The sequence below is a fragment of the Solea senegalensis genome, linkage group LG10 (genome assembly GCF_019176455.1).
Source record: "Solea senegalensis isolate Sse05_10M linkage group LG10, IFAPA_SoseM_1, whole genome shotgun sequence".
NCBI lineage: Eukaryota > Metazoa > Chordata > Actinopteri > Pleuronectiformes > Soleidae > Solea > Solea senegalensis.
Window position 1 is genome coordinate 24,189,179 of NC_058030.1, and position 18,205 is coordinate 24,207,383.

The 18,205-nt window shown below is 42.4% G+C and overlaps 2 protein-coding genes across 3 annotated transcripts; one reads left to right on the top strand and one right to left on the bottom strand.

Annotated features, from left to right (window-relative positions):
* Nucleotides 1-2,345: 2,345 nt before the first annotated feature.
* LOC122776161 (acyl-coenzyme A thioesterase 5-like) lies at nt 2,346-10,689 on the bottom strand. The gene is made up of 11 exons (XM_044036556.1): nt 10,572-10,689; nt 8,396-8,601; nt 8,203-8,302; nt 7,935-8,125; nt 7,636-7,805; nt 7,266-7,385; nt 5,585-5,667; nt 4,527-4,620; nt 3,424-3,504; nt 3,077-3,218; nt 2,346-2,996 (listed from the first exon to the last, which is right to left on the bottom strand). Exons 2-11 carry the CDS (start codon nt 8,583-8,585, stop codon nt 2,863-2,865), a joined length of 1,305 nt encoding a protein of 434 aa, XP_043892491.1. The 5' UTR covers nt 8,586-8,601; nt 10,572-10,689; the 3' UTR covers nt 2,346-2,862.
* Nucleotides 10,690-11,170: 481 nt separating this feature from the next.
* ftsj1 (FtsJ RNA 2'-O-methyltransferase 1) lies at nt 11,171-18,128 on the top strand. 2 transcript variants are annotated; one of them, XM_044036558.1, is made up of 11 exons: nt 11,180-11,328; nt 12,245-12,382; nt 13,539-13,608; nt 13,719-13,821; nt 13,999-14,077; nt 14,170-14,222; nt 14,687-14,740; nt 15,445-15,547; nt 15,650-15,733; nt 16,389-16,492; nt 17,719-18,128. In XM_044036558.1, exons 2-11 carry the CDS (start codon nt 12,262-12,264, stop codon nt 17,911-17,913), a joined length of 966 nt encoding a protein of 321 aa, XP_043892493.1. In that variant the 5' UTR covers nt 11,180-11,328; nt 12,245-12,261; the 3' UTR covers nt 17,914-18,128. The 2 variants fall into 2 exon arrangements, with proteins under 2 accessions (XP_043892492.1, XP_043892493.1); XM_044036557.1 differs by having other exon boundaries at nt 11,171-11,328; nt 15,445-15,733.
* Nucleotides 18,129-18,205: the final 77 nt, after the last annotated feature.

An 18,205-nucleotide genomic window follows, 5' to 3' on the forward strand; every position in this document is an offset into this window, starting at 1 on the left:
TACTCTGGTTCTCTCTCTCTGTGGTAAAGTTCCTTGTCTGAGTACTCTGGTTCTCTCTGTGGTAAAGTTCCTCGTCTGTGTACTCTGGTTGATCCAGATAACGTGTTGGATTTCCTCTCCGTGGTTCATCATCAGTGTTGGTTTAATTTCCCTCACTCTCTCTGACTTAAACAGCTGAAACACGACTTGTGACTTGCACGGCTGCAGGCGTAGTGATACGTAGCGATACGTGCCAGAAAATAGTGCCAAATTGATAGCGTGATCGGACTGTTTTACTGCTCAAACAAAACATACTGTATTCATGCATGTTTGTGGTTTAAAACCTGTTAGTTATGTGAAAAAGCTGAATGATGTTGTGTTGAACAGGTGGAGAAGATCATTCTCTCACTCTCCACACACCTCCGCCCCAGGGTCACCGCAGGTGCCCAACAACTGCATCACTGGTGCCAATTCAGCACTTTTTCGATCAACAGATTATCCTCTGATGAGATCCACCCCATGCCAGAAAACGGTGTGTGTGTGTGTGTGTGTTACAGGTCATTCAGATGTAGCATCGAGAGATTTTGGAATGATATCCAGACCAAAGGAGTGACTTGGTCTGGGTTTTAAGTGAACTCTGAACATCCATCATCCAGACTAAGATCCTGAGTCCTAATTTCCACAGTTGCTTCTGATACATAAAGTCCCTGAAAATGCTTAAATATTAATGTTGTTAAGACCCACAGACACATCACAGCAGTGACAGGTAATCTGTCTTTGTTTTCATTATTTTTCTCAGTTTAATGTATTCATTCATACTGTAGTGAGGTCATCATTATTATTACTCAAACACTTGTTTCGTAAATCAGTTAGAGCTGAAACGATGAATCGATTATTAATCGATTACTAAATTAATCGACAACGATTTTGATAATCATTCGGTTTGAAGATTTTTTTCATGATTAAAACAAGATTTCTGAGTGTTTTAGCTTCTTAAATGTGAATATTTTCAACAACAAAATCATTAACAGTCAATCATTTTAGTTTGTGGACAAAACAAGACATTTGAGAACATCATTCATTACCAGGTTTGACAAACACCGACCAACATTTTTTAGGTTTTCTGATATTTTATGGACCAAACGATTAATCGAGAAAATAATTGACAGATTAATCGATTGTGAAAATAATAGTTAGTTGCAGCTCTAAAATCAATTGTTGCTTTCACTTCTGTTGGTGACATTTTTGCTGAACTCTATTTTTCACATACATTTATGCATGGTGGTTTTGCTAGCATTACAATTTAGCTTAGCAGTGAAGGCTTCTCTCTTGTGTTGTGTGCAACATGTTCAGTTCCTCCTCTGCTGGCAGTCTTTGTTCAGGTGTGAAAATCTTAAACATGCAGCGGTGCAAGCTCTGATCAAAAAACAGCTCTAGATCCCACAGTTCGTATAATACACCTCTCTGCAAGTTACCTTTTGTTTCTAAAATCCTCGAGAAGACAGTTTACAGTCAATTATTAGCCTTTTTGGAAGAGCACAATATTCTCGAGGTTTTCCAATCCGCTTTTAAAACTCTGCACAGTACAGAATCAACTCTTTTAAGAGTTTTTAATGATATCTTTTTAGTTTCTGACTCTGGTGACTCTGGTGTCATTATTGTGCTTTTAGATCCAACTGCAGCTTTTGACACAGTGGACCATGACATGAGAGCAGTGGGCATTAGGGGTGCAGCACTGGAGTGGTTCAGGTCCTACTTGGCAGATGGTACTTTCTTTGTCAGCCTTGGTGACTCTGTATCCGCCTATGTGGTTCCTCAGGGCTCAGTTTTAGGCCCCCTTCTCTCTCTATCTGCCCCCACTCTCTATATTTAGGTGGCATGGTATTACATTCCACTGTAATGCAGATGATGTCAGCTACACATGCCTCTCAGAAGAAAGTTCACTAATTCCATTCAGCCTTTTCTTAGGTGTCTGGATGACATAAAGGCCTGGATGGTTTTTAACCTTTAAATATATCGAGCCAACCATCACAAACCTGGGAGTTCAAATGGATTCTAATCTTAAATTTGACAGTCAGATCACGGCTTTTGAAGAAGATAAAATAAAGGCCAGTTCTTCCATCGCTTGTCTAAAGACATTGCAAAACACGGCAGCGCGTCCTTTAACTGGCACTCGTAAATATGAGCACATTTCCCCCATTTCAGCTTCACTCCACTGACTGCATGTACATTTTAGCCTTTGCTGTTGAGGCCTGGAGCGATGGAATGATCTGCCACCGCACATCACACAGGCCTCTGTTTTTAAATCGCTGTTTTCATTGGCCTTTGACACTGTCTAAGTTGTTTTTTTTATTCATTTTATTTGATCTGTTTTTATTGTGGGTTTTTATGTCTTTTAATTTATTTGAGTTGTTTTAGATTAATCTTATCCCCTTTGTGAGCTGCCATGCCTTCTTCCGTACAGCACTTTGGTTCACTGTGGTTGTTTTAAAGTGCTTAACAACTAAAGTTGGATTGGACTGTGAATCAGTGGTGCTGTAGAGTTTTCACTGTTCATACACCTCCAACATGCAACTGAGAGGACTCACTCTGCACTGGCCCCAGTGCACCTGCAGCTGCTGCACCGCCTACAGTTACGCCTCTGGTATAATGTCTGGGAGTGAGACTTCTTCCTGAGAAGACATGGAAGAGAAGCACAACGGTTCAACCAGAGTGTCAGATGTCACCATGGTTTGGTGTCAGTTGCAAAATGATTCCGCTCTATAAGCAGGCACTAATAGGTGTGAGAATAAGTACGAAATTAGAGGTGAAAATCACAGCTGTTCATTATTAACACCAGGTTGTCTGGTTGTGGGTATGATTACTTTTCTATTTGTCAGTTATCTAACAGACTGATTTCTTATCATCAGGGTTTTGGTCTGCAAACAGATTCTCCCTGAGAAAGAGCAGCATCTTCTTCCAGGCATCTTCCTGAGCATGAGAATGTGCTCCAGTCTCTCCACCCCAAAGAACCACAGCTGTGAAAAGAGTAGGAAACAAAAGCAACATTAAAACTCCGTCTCCATCTTCAGAATTACCAGCGTCAAAGTCAACCTACATTTCTCACGAGTGCCAGGTGACACAAAGTTGCTGAATCGGACGTGTGGCATGTACGGAGCGTCAATCAGGTGACCAGTGCTAGGGTAAGACAGGACAGTCAGCTGGTGGCTGTTTCCCGCTTGCTCCATCATCTCCTTCATCTGGAAGAGAAGAGTTTGCAATAGAAATATATAAAATGGATATTTAAATCTTAAATACATCACAGACCTCATTTGTTTTCTTCCGGCTTCTTCTTCTCCATATTTCATTTAAATATGAGTATTGGTCGATTTGGAATTTCATAAAAGACTTGATTCAGATTCATCCTGCTCTCTAACATGATCATGTACAGGTCAGTTAACTCACATCCATTGCAGACTCGTAGGCAGGCCAGTTGTGATCGTCCTCACCTACAACCAGCAACAGAGGACACTGCAGTCGTCCCACCTGCTCAGAGACAAACAGCAGCAGCAGCAACATTTCACTTTTCTTCCCCTGCTGCAGATTCTAAGCGAACATCACCGCAAACAATCAGCTTTTGGTGTTTATTCACCATTCAGACGATAAATTAGCAGGTTTACTTTCAAAATGCAATATATTACATAACATTTGTTACTAGTGTAAAAAATGTAATAATCTTGCGTCCTTTGTAAAGTAATGCATCACACTACTTTTGCGTTACTTTCATCAAAACAGCAAAACGCAGTCCCGTGGTTTAATGTGTTGTTACCGTAATGAGCTAATCCGAGCTAAAGGAGCTAGTGGTCTTCGGTGGTTGGGGTTCTGCCTTGACTTGGATGTGGGGAGCGTGTGGAGAAATGATCCAGGCTGCGTTGGATACCCAGAGCCCGCTTAGAGACGGAGAAGCACACAGCGCTCGCCATCCACTCAAACAGCAACGTTAGCTACTACTGTGGCCGCTCACGTGCCTGTTGTTTTGTTTCCGGTCCAGCTAGATCTGTTTTTCTAACGTTGCTAGTTGTTGCAACAGCATGTGGAAAAAACTCCAAAGTTTGCTCGGCCAAAAAGAACGTTAATCTTGCGATAAAAAAACTGACGCCGTTAAAATGGGTTTGCGTTAACGCCGTTAAGAACCATACAACACAACAGAACATCATCCTCAGTGTATTATACTCTCATTCATCATTCTTTCAGTGTTAGATCACATGATATATTCAACATCTGTTCACCTCAGATGCTTCATTAATATCACCTCAAACAAGCTCTCTCTGCGCTTTATTACTAGACTTTCTTCCGTGTCATCGTCATTAATTAACTAATAATAATAATTAATAATTCAATTTATCTGAGAATCCAAATCTAAAGTAAAATTACAGCGCTGTTTGGGGGCATTTTAATCCCAAACTCTGAGCATAATCTGGTCAGAATGAGGTTATCCAGGACGCAGGTCGTACTGAACGTTGTCCACATGCGAGGGATGTTCATGTTCAGTGAACAGTGTGACTCACATCCGCTTTAAACGACGGGTCAGTCGGGATTGGCAGCAGCAGATCTCGCAGGATCGACTGGTTCTCCTCGTTGAGGCGTTTCTTTTCGCTATTTCTGATTTGACCATCAAAAAAAAGAAGAAAAACATTCATTATCTTTGACTTGTATGAAATGACTCACAGTGCAACATGTGGCACTCTGTAGAAGTTGTAGACCTCCACCGACCATCAGTTTCACTTTAATCACAATGTTGTTGTCTACATGTTCACATCAATATGATAGAATATTCTAGAGGCCAAAAACATATTTTGAGAAGCCATTTTGACCTTTGCCCAATAAATTCCAAATAATTCATCTGCGAGTGCAATTAAACTTATGTAGCTGACTTCAGTGGATTCTCTTCCGAAGGGATGATCGCAACACCAGTATCAGGTCCAATGCTGCCCTCGTATATTTGTATTTATAAAACTACTCTGACTCTGCTGCAGCCTATACAGTACCAATACAATAGTACCAATGCAGTACCAATACAAAAGTAGAGCAGACAGTAACATGTACAGCAAAGGATTTTCCATTAAATATTAAGTATTATTCATTCAAAATTCAAGTCTATCTGATCCTATACTTTTACTTTTCACTACTGCTTAGAGAGTGTCGTCTTTCAACTTGAAGGTTGTGGGTTCGATTCCCGGTCTACATGCCGATGTGTCCTTGGGCAAGACACTTAACCCCACGTTGCTCCCGACAACTGTGCCGGCAGCTTGTGAATAACTATGAAAGACGAGTGATAGAAAATATGCTGCACATAGATGCACTGTATGAAAGTGTGAGTGAATGGGTGAATGGGTGAATGGCAGACCTGTAGTGTACAGCAGCTTTGAGCACTATAAAAATACAAAGCGTTTACCATCATGCCTCAGGACACAGCTGTCTGGAACTTGTTTGTAGTACCTGTTTACACTGATGTGAGGGTTTCTACCTCAATGTTGTTGTACTTTGCAATGATAATTAAATACACTTTATTCTATTCAGAAACATGAAGATCAGAAGAAAAGAAAAAACAATCAGATCAACTTACTGTGCAAAGAAAGCCAGTATTTCCTTCAAAGATCCATCAACTGGCTGCACATGTGACCCACTGATACACACCACACACCTGGGCTGCAGACACACACAGACACACACAGACACTCTCAGACTCTGTGTCCATTCTTTCAAACTTGAGTCCATCATTTGTTTTTGAAATACAAGTTACTGTAATTGTACTTAAATTGTAAATCCGCCTCTTTTCTGAGATGTGTTCTTCTTTTTGATAAAAACACATGAACACACAGAGCACTGTGAGGACAGCTGTCTGTCAGTCACTGAAGCTGTCCTCACAGTGTCACAGACACGACAGAGACAGACAGACAGACAGACAGAGACTACGGTGTGTGTATTCGTTGCCGTCCCAATTCAAACAGTCTACGTCGACTCGTTCGTATGTGGGCGACGTTAGCGTGATCGGGAAGGACAGGTCTGGTGTGTCCTTCTCGGCCGACCGTATCCCATAATTCTGTGCCCGCCACCGGCAAATCTTTTCCAATACAACATGGCGGAGCGTTGAAATGTAAGTATGACAAATAAATCAAACAAAACAGATACAATGTTTCTTCTGTATTAAAAGTCGCGTTGCATGGCTGAGACATAAATATTAGTATTAGTGTATATTAGTAGTATATATTAATATTAAATACTTTTTCACTACGTGATTTCATACAGTCTATGGTTCATTTCATCAGGCGGAAAGTACCAAGTGCTAATGGGGGTGTTTTCAGAGCAGCTGTGTTTCACAGGTAACAGCGTGTCTTCAGAGAACACCCCCCTAGTTTTCACTATTTTGGATTAGCCCAACCCACACAGGGTGAGTGACTCTGGTTTATGAAATAATGTTGTTTTAGCAGCTCGCCTCAGGATGAGCTAGCATGGTGCTAACGGCTAGCTTAGCCTCTGATTTCAGAGGTTAAAGAAACATGTTTAACCTCTGAAATAGCAGTAGCACACACACACACTGTTGTTGTGATCATGTGATCTACAGTACATGCATCCAACACGCTGAGCCCACGTGATCACAACGGGCGCTGCTGGATAGAAGAGCTGGAGCGGAATGGACTGGAGATTTTAGAGGCAGTCCGATATAATCCGATCAATATCGGATTGGGACATGCTTAAATATTGCAATAGCATTTCCTAAAAGATAAGCGTAATGTTATGCCTAAATGTTACTTCCGTGCAGGCGCACAAAAAAAGGGACAACCTAAAAAGGATTTGATAAGTCTGTTCAGACACAGAGACAGACAGACACACAGAGAGACAGACAGACACATCTCACAAACAATGAACCGACATCACTGACTGATGATTAGAGCAAAAATAAATCTTATACTAGGAAAAAAGTGGAAATTGAATGGAAAAAATAAAGATCTGTGATTACATTACATTAAACAGTCTTGGTACCATTTTAATGTGATTATTTTTTCTTAAAAGAGTTTGGCAAATGATCACATTCTGTGTTGTTTAATATCACTACAATCCACATTCATGAGAGGTCAGATTATACAGTATTATGTCATTTCCTCAATCTCAGGGTGATTAGCATTCAGATTTGACGACTTGAGCTCTGTTCTGTAGGAGAAACTGCAAAAGTCAGAGACTCTGCCACTGACCAAACCTACAGAGAGAAACGATGAGATTTGAATAGTGCTTCAGATGCATCTTACCTTGATCACTTCAGAGTAGATGGCCATTTTGAGGGTGACAGTGCTACCAAGCGACAGTCCCAGCATTGCAATCCTGCTGCCTATGACCTGAGGATGCTGCAGCAGGACTGTGTAGGCGCGCTGCAGCAGGAAAACACATATCCCACCCAGAATGAACAATAAACAAAGGCTATGCAAATGCATTAAAAGTATGTCTGTTTATTTTTCCATTCGTTTAAACAAACACGTTTGTGTACAAGGATTTGCCATTAAATATTAAGTATTATTCATTCAAAATTCAAGTCTATCTGATCCTATACTTTTTTTTACTACTGCTTACATTGTGCTACTCCCATATGACCATATTATTTGGAACACTCATCAGGTTTACCTCAAAGTACTCGTTATCCACCAACTTCCTCGTTTCCATGGTGATTTTTGGAGCGATGTAGTCTAGAGTCAGAGCAGCAAAACCATGGGATGCCAGCAGAGCTGATCGGTACTCTACCAACCCCCCTCCACCCCCCCACAGGTCGAAGACACCCGGGAACGGTCCAGGTCCTTTAGTAGAGTCAAAACAGAAAAAACAGAGCTCTGCTGAAGTGGATCTGAACCCAGAACTCTGCTGTGACTACTACAATATCAACACAATTCTACTTTTTTGATGTGAGGACTCTACACTGGTCCTACCTGGGGGCAGGAAGAGGGTTGCAGTGAGTCCACCCTCTGTGATGGGGACCCTGCTCACACCAGGTGCTGTGAACCAGCGTTCCACCAGCACACTGGACAGCGGCACCTGATCCGTAAACCCCACGGTCTGATGACCCGGGTACACTGAGATTGTGACCTCCATGGGAGTCTGGGTATTAATGTTCCTGAGCCTGAAGGATGATGGGAGAGTCAGCTCTGACACGGACAACTGACTCAGAAGTCCACTATTTTTCCCTGGTTGTCGTACCTGAGTCCTGGTTTGCTGCCTGAAACTGGTCTGAGGCTCCACAGCAGACCCATTGGTTCAACCCCAGAATAAGTCCCGCCCAGACTAAGATCCTCTGAAACTGTGAGGATTTTATATAAAAGAAAGTCAAAAGAATAATTACATAAATAAATACAAATTCTAAGATCGCCAGACGTCTGTGTGGACAACACACCGTTCACATTCCCAGAGGCATCAGCAGTGTAGAGACCAAACGCCTCCCAGCTGTGGCCGTCTCTACACTTGTAGAGGGCGTGGACCGTCAGCTTGAAAGACGGTGGAGCGTTCTGGACCAGGACAGAGAACTTCTCATCCACGAGTCCCCTGGACGGCTGGACCGACAGCCTCACGCGACACTGTGTCATCCTGAAACGATCAGATCTGATGGACAAACCGGAGACAAAAGAAAGATCTAAAAAACATTTTTAGTAGTACGAAAAACTGTGTTCAAATATGACATTCAATTCAGATATGAAATGTTTATGTTTTCTCATCATCTTTATTGTTTTCAAACCTCTTTTGAACGTGATGCCACAAACCCACTGCAGAGAAAGTAGAAAAACTGTGGAATAAGGTTCTAAAACAGGGAGCGTGAGCTGGGTTTGGACCGTCGTGAGACAGGTTACTTTTACTCTACTGGTGATGTGTGTCTTCCATTACGTCTTTCTTACAGGATGTTTGCAGCAGCACAATATTAGCCCTGCTGTTGACAACAAACAAGAGCTGAACACCAGTTCTCCCCTTACTCACCACACACACGTCACTTATCATGAATAAATTCATTGTTTTAACCAGTGTTCCTTCTTACAGTGTTTAAGTATTCATAAAATACACATACAGCACTCAACCACCCCTTAATGCAGGGGTGTCAAACATACGGCCCGGGGGCCAGAACCGGCCCGCCAGAGGGTCCAATCCGGCCCACAGGATGAATTTGTTGAAATTTCACACTACGATTACGATCTAAACGTAATGTCAAATGTAATATTAAATGATTGTGCCTTTATAGATCCAGTGTGATGTGTAAATAGTAAATTTAGGCATGATATTGTTGAAATTGCACTTATATTTCTCAAGAAATGTCATGTTTTGTAAGTTCTTGTTGGTCATAGGTTATTATGCTATTATTTTACTGGTCCGGCCCACTTGAGATCACATTGTGCCGTATGTGGCCCCTGAACAAAAATGAGTTTGACACCCCTGCCTTAATGTAACACTTATCTATACATCACAATACCTTTCGCTGTTCTCTCTTGACATATATTTGTCACTTGTTCACCATCAACATTTCCTCACGAGCACGTTCCATCATCTGAGTTGAGCCTGAGGCTCCTTCCAACAAGTTACAAAGCCAGTTTTTAAACCTCCAAAAATATGTTTGTTTAAATGTGTGACACAGTTCTGTCTCCAAGGAGACAAAATCTTCACTATTCAACTATTTGCCCATAAAATCTATAACAATTGTGTTAGTTGACTGCGTGAACATGTTTGAGACACTGGCATGGCTTCTGATTTATGATAACCAGAGACTTTAGAATATGCTTCAATAGTTTCTAGCAAAACGGACACCGAATGAGTTGGATCCCGACTCAGAACCAGAATATCATCGGCATAAAGAAGTACACATGTCCTTCATTCTTGACTCTGCTCTAATCAATGTGGCTAATAAATCTAAGAAAATTGTGAACAATAGTGGGCTTAGGCTGCACCCCTGTCTAATTGAGCTGGTAACACTGAACAACTGAGATATTATCCTGTTAGTAAAGACAACAGCCTGAGCATACACGACTCTTATCAATCTGCAAAAAGCATCACCAAACCCAAATAAAAAGCACTTTTTGATCCATGTTTTATAAATCCCACTTGATCCTTGTGAATAATGTTAGGTCAAATCTTCATGTATATGCATATGTATTTCTGGAAGAACGTTCAGTTCTTCACAGATATATAATACATTTTTATTTCATATTTCATCACAATGATAATATATACATTTTTTTAACGGCTAATTTAACATTTTAGTACCTCGTGCGCGCTTTGGATAAGCGGAAATAGGACTTTGTATGGGCGGTGTACCGTAAAGGAGAGAATATCGGCGCACACGGCAAAACAAATGAATCCACTGTTGTTCCACCGCATTTTGTCGTTTTCGCATGACATACTTTTTCAAATAAGGAATTAAATGACATCTCCAACAAGTCTCACTTCCGTGTTCACTCGCGATCATGTCACTACGTTACGAGATAGTGATTTAAAGATCTTTCTGGCTTAACTCGGGTCACGTGACTGTGAGCCCAAAGTCCAGCTGGTTCAGGTGTGAATGTAAGAACGTAAATGAAAAGTTTACTTACGGTCAGAGTAGAGTGGTTCTGCTGTAAACTTGTCTCGTCACAGTCTGGAGGGTTAGGGTTCGACTCTCTCTTGTGCTGCTGCTGCTGCTGCTGCTGATGATGATGATGATCGCTGATCTCTGATTTCTTCTTCTCTCAGTCTTCAGCAGCAACAGCTCGTCTCTCGTGTGGTTTCCTCCCACTGTAACATCACTGTCTGGACACTAGGTGGTGCTACAGGACAAGTGGTCGCCGAGGGCAGGTAATTTAATTAATTTGAATGTAATTAATTAAAATCTGATCTCGGTTAAGACCAGAGCACTGTGCACTGAATGAGTCGCTTCAGACAGGACGGTGTGAGAGGAGGAACCTGAGGAGCATGTGCTTCTGAGGCGTTAAGAGACATGTTAGAGACAAACAGTCTCAGGAAATGAGGAGATCAGGAATTTAATTTAAAGGGAATAATGGAGAGGAGTGAGAACGCACGAGTCAGGATAGTAGTGAAGTTCTTCAAGGATACGGGATATAAGGTAGGACAGTGCGTGTGTGAGTATGTCGTGAGGGTGGCCTTTTTTCTGGTTCACTCTCCAGAGCAGAAGGGGGCGGTAATGCTCATATAGATTGATGCCAACCGCCGTAAAACAAAAACAAGAAGAAGAAGAAGAAGAAGAAGAAGAAGAAGAAGAAGAAGAAGAAGAACATACCCCTGGTCCTTATACGTTATTTTCAACAGGCGCTTCGAGGACACCTCACAACACCACTCAAACGACACGTGAACGTGAGTAAAACATGAAGTGACCTGTTTGTCTGCAGTGTGTATTTGTAGCTGTGGATAACGAGGTTCGCCTGTGATCTGATGCTTTAAAACACAGACAGGAAGACAACTGGTCACTCACGTCTAACCCTAACCACTGTAGTGATCTCCAACAGCGGCTCATCCGGCACTTTTACCCGGCGTTGGCTGCATGATCGCGGCTGGACAAGAGCAGCGTCACTTACTTACCATCAACCATGTTGTTTTTGTAGTATATCAGCTGCTAACTGTGTGCCATCTGTGTCTGTTATTTTATACATTGTAATGTAAAATTATTTTGTAAAGAAGCCCATCATTGTCTTCGTACGGTTCCCTGACAGCAGCCGTACAGAGACGTCACATGACCGCGCTTTGCTGCGCTCGTACACACCTGTGACGTCACTCGGGGAAATAAGATTTTTCTGGGCTTTTTATGGCCTTTAGGAAGGTTTTACAAATGTGAAACTCCATGAATTAAAAATATAGAATATGAACATCTATACGTGCCTGTGTCCATGTCTCGAGGTGTCCTGTGTCCATGTCTCGAGGTGTCCTGTGTCCATGTCTCCAGGTGTCCTGTGGACACTTTTACACGCGTCTCTTTTACTATTGTGCTCAATGGGAAAATTGCTTTTTGGGCCGCATGAGTATTTTTTGTTGCAGTACCACGAGTGGCCACCATAACAACATTGTCTTCAAGACATAGGGGGCGGAGCTACATGCAGTTCTTATAATACATCCATGGGCTCCAACCACAACACTGTTTTTTCCCTCTGGTACACCTGCATGACGTCACGCTGGGGGCGTGGTTAAATCCTCGAGTCCACCTTTGCTTTCAGGTTGAGATTGTGACGTTGTTAACCCCTATATGTGTGTAACAAGGTTCGTGTTTGTCCTTCAGAGAACCTGGTGGTCAGGATGGGTCGCTCTTCCAAAGACAAGCGGGACATTTACTACCGTCTAGCCAAAGAGGAGGGCTGGAGAGCAAGGAGCGCTTTTAAACTCCTGCAGCTCGACCAAGAATTTAATCTGTTCACAGGTGAGACCCGGCACACGTCCCAGACACGTCCCAGACACGTCTCTGACCTATGTACGGTCAACACTGGCTGCGAGAACCTAAAGTCCTGCAGATACACTACATTTAAAAAAAAAGAAATGTGTGGCAGTTGTTCCCGTTGATGACATGAAGTAGGTTTGACAGTGTGTAATGACAGTGTGATCAGTGAACAGTAACTTAAAGCAAACCTTTACAACTTTTCACAAAGGATTTCGTCTTGTCGTCATGTCCTAATTCTGTGTTATACTGAGGAGCTCAGGTCCTGGTTTCAGTTCTCCTGCCAAACCATCCTGGACTCTGTGGCTCCATTAAAAACCAAGCAGCCTAAAGCCAAACCTGAGCCCGGGTTTAATGAAAAACAGGAGTAAATCTGAGCACAGGTGGAATAGGAACAAACTGCCGGTGTCATTTCAAATGTTAAAGGACCACTGGCATCATTACTACAACACTGTTGAAGAGGCTGTTATTTCAAACAACTGACTCTGTTCTTCACGTGCCACAGGCTGTGAGGAAGCCTCCTCATCTTCACTCCTGTCTGTGTCCTTTTGTTCTGCTGAATTTGATCAGTTTGAATCATGATGAATTATCATCATGGACAAATCAAACCCTCTGGTTTTCCCGATCATAGGTCATAGGTCAGTTCTTGTCATTATTAACAACAGTCTGTCTTCTGTGGTTCTTACAAATTCCAGTAGTGCAACCCCTGATTAAGGTGAAGCATGCGACATGTATGATTTTTTATCTGTCCGGACCGATACCAATACCAATACTGACCGATACCAAAACTGACCGATACCAAAACTGACAGATACCAATACTGACAGATACCAATACTCGACCGATACCAATACTCCAAACCCAATACTGACCTACCATACCTATACCAATACTGACCGATACCAATACGACCGATACCAAAACGACTGACTGATACCAATACCGACCGATACCAATACTGACCGATACCAATACTGACCGATACCAATACTGACCTATACCAATACTGACCGATACCAAAACTGACTGATACCAAGTCCCTTCCCGACCTTTAACTGCTGCCTCCCATCCACCCGTCCTTCTGTCCCTGTCTGTATTCTCCAGCTGTCTTTTATTAAATGTGTGATGCTTGATGTCTCAGGTGTGAACAGAGCAGTAGATCTGTGTGCAGCCCCCGGCAGCTGGAGCCAGGTCCTCAGCCGCAAACTCAGGTTATAGTTTTAACACATATATATATTTATATGCTGTATATTCACATGGGCAGAATGTTTTGATTTAACTGTTATTCATTAACAAACGCTGCACTTGTTTTTCCACTCAGAGGTCAGGAGGAGACGACTGAACAGGTGAAGATTGTCGCTGTGGACCTTCAGGCCATGGCTCCTCTGCCAGGGGTCACTCAGATCCAGGGAGACATCACCAAGGTAAAGACAGGGACAGGGCTGAGGCAGGATTAGAATTATAATCTAATCTCTGTGGGGTCTCTAATAACTGACATCTAAGACACAAAGAGCAGCACTTAGAACTGAACATTTGTGATCAGATCATGCAGGAAGGATGTTAACACCAGGTGTGAACGGGGTCTATCTTCTTCCTCTTAGGTGTCCACAGCTCAGGAGATAATCCGTCATTTCGAGGGTCATCCAGCCGACCTTGTGGTGTGTGATGGAGCTCCAGATGGTTTGATGCTCACTTTCTAACATCTTGACTTTCCTTCGTCTCCCTGTTGTTTACTTGTTCCTCAGGAGATATTCTTGGTTCTGTCTTCACAGTAACTGGCCTCCACGATGTGGATGAGTACATCCAGGCTCAGCTGCTGTTAGCTGTAAGTAGAGAGGTCTGTCTGTCTGTCTGTCTGTCTGTCTGGATTCACATGCTCTTTGACATTGTGCTGACAAGTTAAAGAACAGGTGGTGGATTTCCTGCCTGTGCAGTGACTTTGTATGTAAACTTGTCGTTGCGTCATGTGAACACAGCATTAGGTCTTTTGCAGTGAAGGGAGCAGTCCCTTCTATGACTCTGTAGTGGCATCATCCATCTGTTTTCTGAGCATCTCAGCTGCACACAGGAAGAGGCTGGAGAAAATTAGTTTAGTGTGTGTGTATCGGTATCAGTTGATATCGGAATTGGAAATGAAGTGTTGGACAATATCAAACATCCCTAATGTTTACCTTTTTATCGTCTTGTTGTTGATGTTTTTTCTATATTGTACATTCACAGATGTGAACATTCATGGTTATTTAAATTAAATTTATTTAATACCGTTATATTATCCTTCTTGTGTTTCAGGCTCTCAATATCACCACGCATGTCCTGAAACCTGGAGGAACGTTTGTGGCCAAAGTGAGTGCATGTTTGATCAATGCGGCACTTTCTCTGTTAAACATAGCTTCAGCTGTGTCTTAATATAGCAGTATTGAGATGTTGTGTTGCCCAGCAACACTCCTGCACTTTACACAGGAAGTGATTTGTTTTATATCGAGACAGACGCAGGCCACTGAGTTAGTGCGTCACTCCAGGCTGTTTACAGACACCAGCAGCTTGTGACCATGAAGAAGTCTGAAAGAGATTATCTTCTGCCTGGACATGGAGTTGTTAGCCGCAGGGATGTCCGATAATATCGGCCCAGCGATAATATCGGCCCGATATTGGCCTATTTATGTAATATCAGTTTGTATCAGTATTGGTTTTTCAGCCGATAATGAAAACCTGATAAAGTATTACTTCAATCTTGCGATACTGAGTGTTTATTATACATTGTTATGACGTTAAATTGCAGTAAGCATTAGCAGGTGGAGGTAATTCAGTTGAACAGGAAGTGCCTTTATTTTGACAGTCACATGTATTTTACAGCAGTTTATTCAAGACGTGCTCGAGCAAACACATGTTGTAAAGTGAAATGCTCTGTGTTGATGCGTCGGTTACCGTTGCTCGCACACATTTAGGAGCAACTTGGGGTTAAGGGTCAGCCCTAAGACTTTTCGGATGTAAACACGAGCATCGTCATTCAAATCCACCAAAGCAGGCTGTTTGAACCCCTGTCTCAGATCTTCCGAGGTAAAGACGTGGTCCTGCTCTACTCTCAGCTGAAGATCTTCTTCAGTGGTGTGACGTGTGCGAAGCCTCGCAGCAGCAGGAACTCCAGCATCGGTGAGTTGACCGGCGACAGATTTGACCTCATTCATGAACCCATGATGTGTGAACTGCTGAAACCCACGCTCTTCCTCTGTGTGTGTGTGTGTGTGTGTGTAGAGGCGTTTGTCGTGTGTCAGAATTACTCTCCCCCTGAAGGTTACATCCCCAACATGTCCAACCCTCTGCTGGATCACGCCTATGGTAACTATCAGGCCTTTCTCACATATTATGGTCTGTTTCAGCATGTGATGTGGATTAAGAAACTCATGTTCTCCTCCAGTTTTGTTTGGCGAGGAGCTTTTCTACGGCTAGCTAAACTGCTAACGTAAGCTGCACTACTTACACAGAAGGCAAATCCCTTTTATGAATGTTGTTAGAGATTAAAACATAAAAACATAAACGCGCTAAATATGACTCATTAATTAGAATTGGTCTCCTGGTGTTTGATCTCTCGCCTCCATGTTCAAATCTGGCAGCATCTCCTCCAGGAATCTCGCCACGTTCCCGTCCTCGTTGCCTTCCGGAAAGCCGACGACGTGAACATTGTTGCGTCTCGAGTGATACTCCATGTCTTCTAATTTGTCCCCTATCTGACATCCGTCTTGCTAGCCGGCGGATTAGCTTGCTCAGTTGCTTCCAAATACTTCACCTGCTTCTCCACGTCGTCCATTCTCGTGATCAGGGATGAGAGTTTAGTATTTCTGCCAACTCCTCCAACAGCTGTACAGATCTCCACTAACCTGTGCCAGCAGGTGACTTGTGTGTGAGGACACGCCCTCAGCGTTTCGGAGCAGACGATGAATTTGCTGAATTTGACATGATTTAAAAAAGTTTTCTGTCTGTCTCTGTCCATCAGATGTGGACTTTAACCAGCTGGAGGGTCCAAACCGTGTCATTGTGCCGTTCCTGGCCTGTGGTGACCTCAGCGCCTTTGACTCAGACAGGACTTACCCTCTGCAGGTCAGATTTATCATATGTTATATATCATTTATTTATTACATCATTTGTCTACAGATCAACTGAAACATGGATCATTGTTATTCAGTTTCACTATGACACATCATGTTTTTAGGTTACGTTTAATTGACCAGATATAATCTCACGACATGAACTACACAAACCGTTTTATTTTGAAGCTGTTACATACAAACATGCTTCTACATATTCTATTCAATTTCTATACATTCTTCTAACACACTGTGGAATCTTTTTCTACTAAGAGCTGCAACCACAGATGTGACTGAAAATGACCAAAAAAGGCATTTCCTGTTTTCGGTCAAAAGACTTTTAACAAAGCGACTGAAATGGGACTGACACATGACTGAAACGGGACTGAACACGACTGAAACGGGACTGAACCGGGACTGAACCGGGACTGAAACGGGACTGAAACGGGGAAACGGACTGAAACGGACTGAAACTGAAACGAAACTGGACTGATCGAAACTGCGACTTGAAACGAAACTGACCTCGGATGAAACTGAAACTGAAACACACTGAAACGGACTGAAACTGACTGAAACTGACTGAAACTGAAACGGACTGAAACGGACTGAAACGGACTGAAATGACTGAAACGGGACTGAAACGACTGAACACAACTTAAACGACTGAAACGGACTGAAACGCCGACTGAACACAACTTAAACATGACTGAACTGAAAACGACTGAACACAACTTAAACGCGACTGAAACGCGACTGAAATGTGACTGAAACGCGACTGAAACACGACTTATCACAACTTAAATGCGACTGAAACACGACTGAAACGGGACGTTGTGATGATGGATGCAAAACCTGCAGCCAGCACACGTCTGTCCATACCCGCTTAGAGTCTGTCCAAGATCTGTGCGTAATAAAAGCTGTCAAGCAATTGCAAATTGAGAGATTAATTAATGATGATCTGTAATTAATTGATCTAATTAATCTCTTTTAATCTCACCTAAAGATTGCAGAGAAAGGCCCTTAACTTGATGTATTTTCATTTCAATTCATTATTACAGCAGATCAAAAGATTGGTATATAACAATAAATGACTTTATAAATAAAACATCAGGTCCATATAGACCCTTTCATTGTATAGAAACATTCCAAGCCTCGTAGCCTGTCCATCTTTTTTCAAAATAGTTGCAGATAAATGTAGTAATTTATTTATTATTGATTGACTGATTTTCTTTTCTTTAGCTGGATTCTGATAAACTGTACGAGTACACGCCCCCCACACAGCCGCCCATCCAGCCTCCGTACCAGCAGGCCTGTCACCTCCGCAGAAACAACCTGCTGTCCAGAGAGGACACTGCGTCCAGAGAGGACACTGCGTCCATCTGTCCAGAGACAGAGCGACTGAGCACACAAACAGCAGAGCAGTCTCACACTTAATCAACATCTTGCTTCTGTTGTAATTGTGTTCTGAATCACCGGAGTTAGTTTCTACAGTTGCGTCTGTTTTTATGAAGAACTCTGTTTATGTAAAATGACTCGTTTTAGATTTTATAAATAAAGTCAGTTTGTTGAACAGTGGTGATGAAGTGTGATCTGATCGTCGTCTAAAATGAAAATCAAGTGTTTTATTAAACTTTCACAGGTGACTGAAACAGGAGCTGGATGATTTTGTTAAGTCAGGCTCATTTAAGTACGACTTCCATTCCATTATCTTGTCTTAAATAGTTAA

Bases quoted from the DNA above. Each gene is read 5' to 3' on its own strand.
- LOC122776161 (XM_044036556.1), bottom strand. From the start codon at position 8,585: ATGACACAGTGTCGCGTGAGGCTGTCGGTCCAGCCGTCCAGGGGACTC. The intron at 8,126-8,202 runs GTACGACAACCA...ATCATCCTTCAG, and splicing joins GGCAGCAAACCAGGACTCAG to GCTCAGGAACATTAATACCC. The intron at 4,621-5,584 runs GTAAGTTGATCT...TGGTCAAATCAG, and splicing joins ATACTGGCTTTCTTTGCACA to AAATAGCGAAAAGAAACGCC.
- ftsj1 (XM_044036557.1), top strand. From the start codon at position 11,175: ATGCCAACCGCCGTAAAACAAAAACAAGAAGAAGAAGAAGAAGAAGAA. The intron at 12,383-13,538 runs GTGAGACCCGGC...TTGATGTCTCAG, and splicing joins AGAATTTAATCTGTTCACAG to GTGTGAACAGAGCAGTAGAT. The intron at 16,493-17,718 runs GTCAGATTTATC...TCTTTTCTTTAG, and splicing joins ACAGGACTTACCCTCTGCAG to CTGGATTCTGATAAACTGTA.